Below are 5,207 nucleotides of genomic sequence, written 5' to 3'. Positions count from 1 at the left end.
ATGTCATAGAAAGTGTGCTTGAGAATACTAAAGTGATGTTGTAAAATGCCTTATGGAACTTGAGAAAGACACGTGCTTTACTCCAATCTCTTTCATTAGGACATTGATGTTGAGGAGGAGAATCTTCATGTTCACGCCTAGAGGTGCGAGAATCATCTATGGTAAAGTGTGCACGATAGTTGTCATCTTCATTATGCATCCTCTCAAACATTTTTTGAAACTTCAAAGCAACTTCTAACATTAGGTAAGTGGAATTCCAATGTGTAGTAACATTCAAAAACATAAGGCTCTTCGTGTCTAATTTTTCTCCTTCAGACCAATTTTTAAATTTTAAAAACCTTGAAGGAGATGATCTCACGTATCTCACAGCATTTCTAATAGCATCAAAACTCTCTTTCAATTCTTTTAAGCCTTCAGTCACCACCAAATTTAGCATATGGGCACAACACTTTAGTTGTAAGTAATCCCTACTACATACTAGACCCTTCCAAGCTTTAATACTCCTCTTGTGATATGATAGAGCTGATTCATTCGTTGATGTATTGTCTATGGTTATTGTAAAGACCTTATTGACCCCCCAATCTATCAGACATTGCTCTATCATCTTTCCTATCTCGTCACCTTTGTGATTTTCGATCATATAAAAGTTGAGAATTCACTTTTGAAGATTTCATGCATGATCAATGAAGTGGGCAGTCACACACATGTAATTGAAGTTTTGATTTGATATCCAACAATCTGTTATTATGTAGATGTGATTACCATGCTTCTTTAATAATGTCTTTAACATCTTCATTTCTCCAAGACAAAGCTACCAACAATCTCTTGCAACAGTTACTCTTGATGGGATTGGAAACTTTAGTTCTAACTCATGTATTAATTTCTTGAATTTGAGCTTCTCCACAAGCCTAAATGGCTGCTCATCATAAATTATGAACTCTATAAGGGACTTTCGGGAGTGCTTCTCATTATACATATGAGGGACTAAGCCCCTTCCTTGGCCTTTTGATCCACCACTAACTGATACATAATTCAACATAGATTGCTTTTTATTTGTTGTTGCCTTGTGTAGATTCTCGGGACATTTTGGTATATGCCTCTTTAAAGAATTTGTCCCATGCTTGATTGGATCACAAGCATATATGATATTGCAGTATTTGCATTGTGCTCTATGCTCCCCATTTGTATCCTCCAATGGTAATCTCACAAAAAAATCCTAAACAAGTGATGTCCTAACCGCCTTCTTATCTCTTTTTGATAGTTCTGGTTCTTTTCTTTTCTGACCCCTACAGGATGCTTCTTAAGGGGCTTTTACTATGGTCGATAGAGGTTGAGTTTGATTATCATCATTTTCTGGGGGTGGGAATGGTCCAAATGGAGTGGGAGTAGGAGTAGTAATAGGTCTTATGAGAGTTGCTTTATCAATAAGAGTGGATGATATAGAAGGAAATGCATCAGTAGGAGTAGGAGTTCTAATTAAATTTTGACCCTTAATTTAAAACTCCTAAACATAAAAATAACACAACAATTAAAAATTTGAAAAGGAAAATAGCAGAGCTATTACATTTCCAACAGTGATTACAAATTTGTTCAACATGATGATATGTGAGAGAGTGTGGAGCTGTGTGGGACACAATGTGAAGTTTACAAACTTATCAAGACATGGTTCATCAATTTATTAGTTCAACATGCCAGATTAACACGAATTTTAAAACTACATTTCTCATTAGAATTAAAATTAAAAAAAATTAAATTATTGATATTATTTGAAAAATTAAAGATATTTAGTTTAATTTTAGAATCAATTTTGCAAGAATTAAACGATGAAGCTAGAATGAGCCTACAATAGACTCGGCAAGTACCTTTAATTTTGAGAGTAGCGATGAAGGTAGAATGAAGCCGAGGAAGGTAATAGCAGACAACAGACACAGCTTCACGAAGCTAGAGCAACCACACGGAGATAGCAAAAATGGCTTCTGCAACCTCAACTCCTCAGGCAACTAGAACTAGTCATAAAGCCTTGATGTTTGAACTCAAGAATGACGAGGTGAAGAAGGCAAGAGGCAAAGAGGAAGTGATGAGAAGAGGAAGCCGCGACCACAAAGAGCCTAGAGCTAATCAGAGGAGAGACTTCTTAGATGAGGTTGATGAGCGACTTTCGACTTCGAGAAGTTGTGAACTGTGAGTTTGTGAAGGCTGAACTACTAAAGATTGCTTCGTGCAGTTAAGTATTGACTAGGGTTTTCTTCTTCAGATTCAATCCTTAAACGGCACTATTCTATATATTTTATAAAAAAATTAACACCTCAGGTTGGGTCGAGCATTTTGGTTGGACATACTAGCCATAACCCTGCCCAGCCTGGTATTCGAGCAAGCCTAACCTTGCCCAAAAAAATGGGCAGCATTTTTTTCAATTGGGCAAGGCTAAAAAATCTCAAGTTAGGTTGGGTTTTTTGGCTTATCGGGCCACATGTTTAGCCCTACATGATTTATTCTAAATATATCAAAATATTAATTTATAATGCTTGTACAAAATATATAAATTGATTCAGTTAAGTAAGCAATGCCTAATATAGTTTATATCTATAAAATTTTTTCTTTTTTAAAAAATAATATGAGTTAAACGGGCCAGCTTGAACCCATCAAAGTTAACCTATATGATTCATGGATTATATAGTTTGGGCTAGAAAAAACTCATTTTTTTTTGGGTCAATTTTTTTCAATTCGACACGACTCTTATAACTAGTTATTCGAGCCAACTCATATAACCCAACCTATTTTTCCAGCTCTAAACATAATTATTAATTTCTATAATTTCATTAGCTTTTATTTTTAGTTCTTATAATTTTTTTATTATTTTCAATCTCTACAATCCTATCAAGAATTAAGACTAAGTGACATTTACTCCTCAAGTCTTGGATAATATTAAATTAAAAAAATTATAAGGACTGAAAAATAATACAGGGATTAAAAAAAATCCAAAAAAATTATATGGACCAATGATTATGGGCAAAAATTAGAATTAGAATTTTGGTCAAGTGACAAGAGTTTATAACACTCGCGTAAACCTGAATTTGGTTAAGCAGCCTTCTGCTACGTCACATTATTATCCATTAACAAATTAATTAACGACGAATTTAAAAATTAAAAGTGCAAAACCATATAGTATAATTTATTATTATTTTTAAAACAAAAGCACGCGCCAATCCCTTGCCCTTTCATTGCCAGCATCTTCGCACCGAAGTGTACTAGTTACTTGGAAGCTCCCTCTTGCGTGTGCGTGTGTGTATATAATATGCGCTCACCATATCACTACTTCCTCACTCTCTCGTCGCACCAAACAACTTGTTCTCCTTCAATGGAACCACCCACCGTCGCCGCCGCTACTCCGGCAACCTACCGAGGTGTTCGCATGCGAAAGTGGGGCAAATGGGTGTCTGAAATCAGGGAGCCCGGCAAGAAGACCCGGATATGGTTAGGGAGCTATGACACGCCGGAGATGGCAGCAGCTGCATACGACGTCGCAGCTTTGCATTTCCGAGGCCAAGCGGCACGGCTCAACTTCCCGGAGCTCATCAGCTGCCTGCCTCGGCCGGCAAGCTCCCGAGCTGAGGATGTGCAGTTGGCAGCACAGCAAGCAGCTTTGAAGTTAAAGAGACCGGCCATCAGAGGGCCGTCGGAGGCAGGAGGTGACTCTACAGTGGCTCCGCCGGCGATGGTGGGGCTATCACCGAGCCAAATTCAGGCGATAAATGAGTCGCCATTGGATTCACCCAAGATGTGGATGCAGATGGCTGATGAAGCTGCTCTGATGCCAGGGTTTGATGGATTGTCCAACGAAGACGAAGACGACGACGTATCAGGGTTAAGTGAATTGGAAGAAATGCAGCATTATTATGAATCCATATGGGACTTCTAATTACGCTTTTGTAATTTATAAGCTTAATTAATTATTAAAGGCAATATTATTGTACACAACATAATTGATGTTTTTTCTTTTTAACTTTTTAATTATATGAAGTAGGCAAATACTAGTCTCTTGGGGGAAAATTCGACGTGTATGTTTTGCAGACAAGCCTGAGGTTATATATATAATTTTATATATGCGGAAGCAAATCAATGAATAATTTGCCATCAATGATAATCATTTTTTCATGGTGCATAGTTATCAATCTTATAGGAGACAATCTTACTTAATATATGATCAAGTATTAAGTGTGTATTTAGTTTTTTATTTGTCACTCTCTTTGTTCAAAAATGTCAGATATTTTTAACCGAATCTCAACTCTAATAAAGTAATTATCCACTTTTTAACTAATCATATCTGTTTATATTTATCCCTATTACATACCTTATAATAAATATAAAATCATTATGAATAGGGGCACTTTAAAAAAAATGTAATGATTACACATCTAAAAATTAAAAATGTCTTATATTTTTAAATATCTAATTACTCAAAAAAATACCTTATATTTTTGAACAGAAGGAGTAAAAATTAATTTGTTAAAATTTTATTTGATAAAAATTAATTTAAATGAAAATCAATTGCAACAATAAAGTTTATATTTGGGTGCGTTTTTTTAAAAATCAGCCTGGTAAATTAAAAATTGTTTAAATTATATATAATAAATTATTATTTTTTTAAATATATAATTACTACAGAAGGCATTCATTTATGATATTTTGTAACTTTTGTTATAGAAATATGTAATATATTGAAATGTTTAAAAATGTGATAAAAATTTTAATAATACAAAATTTGATATATTAAAAAAATTACATAATAAATATTAAAAATTAACATAATTAATTTTTTAATTTATCATATACAATTTAATTTCTAATTAATCAAAACTCTGTTCACTTGAATGTGTTTAAATACAAAAGTATATAATTATTTATTACAATTTTTTAATATTCCCTCTTTTTAATATTTATTGTTTTTGTTTTATTTTGCTAATTTTTTCATTAGAACATGTTTTTAAATATGAAAAGGGTTCAATTTTTTTTTTTAGTCAAAGGCATTGAATTAGCCATGCTTTTTAATTTTATCTTGTAAAAGTCACTCGATCAAAGAGTATAATATAACTGACGTTGAAGTCGTCATTACATACTTTATCTAATCCCTTCAATTAAAATTATAAAATATTTTTTAAAAAGCTATATATTTAAAATATAAAATATTTTTAATCTTTTAAAATATA

At 33.3% G+C, this 5,207-nt stretch overlaps 1 protein-coding gene across 1 annotated transcript; it reads left to right on the top strand.

Moving 5' to 3' along the window:
* Positions 1 to 3,340: 3,340 nt before the first annotated feature.
* LOC129303181 (ethylene-responsive transcription factor ERF022-like) lies at positions 3,341 to 4,124 on the top strand. The gene has a single exon (XM_054942304.1). The coding sequence runs from the start codon at positions 3,359 to 3,361 to the stop codon at positions 3,917 to 3,919; it is 561 nt and encodes a 186-aa protein (XP_054798279.1). The 5' UTR covers positions 3,341 to 3,358; the 3' UTR covers positions 3,920 to 4,124.
* Positions 4,125 to 5,207: the final 1,083 nt, after the last annotated feature.

This window comes from Prosopis cineraria, unplaced genomic scaffold (genome assembly GCF_029017545.1).
Source record: "Prosopis cineraria cultivar Desert tree isolate PC_DT_omini unplaced genomic scaffold, ASM2901754v1 PC1, whole genome shotgun sequence".
NCBI classification, from domain to species: Eukaryota; Viridiplantae; Streptophyta; class Magnoliopsida; order Fabales; family Fabaceae; genus Prosopis; species Prosopis cineraria.
Note: the sequence above shows the minus strand (reverse complement) of the source record. Positions and strands in the feature narration are given on the sequence as shown.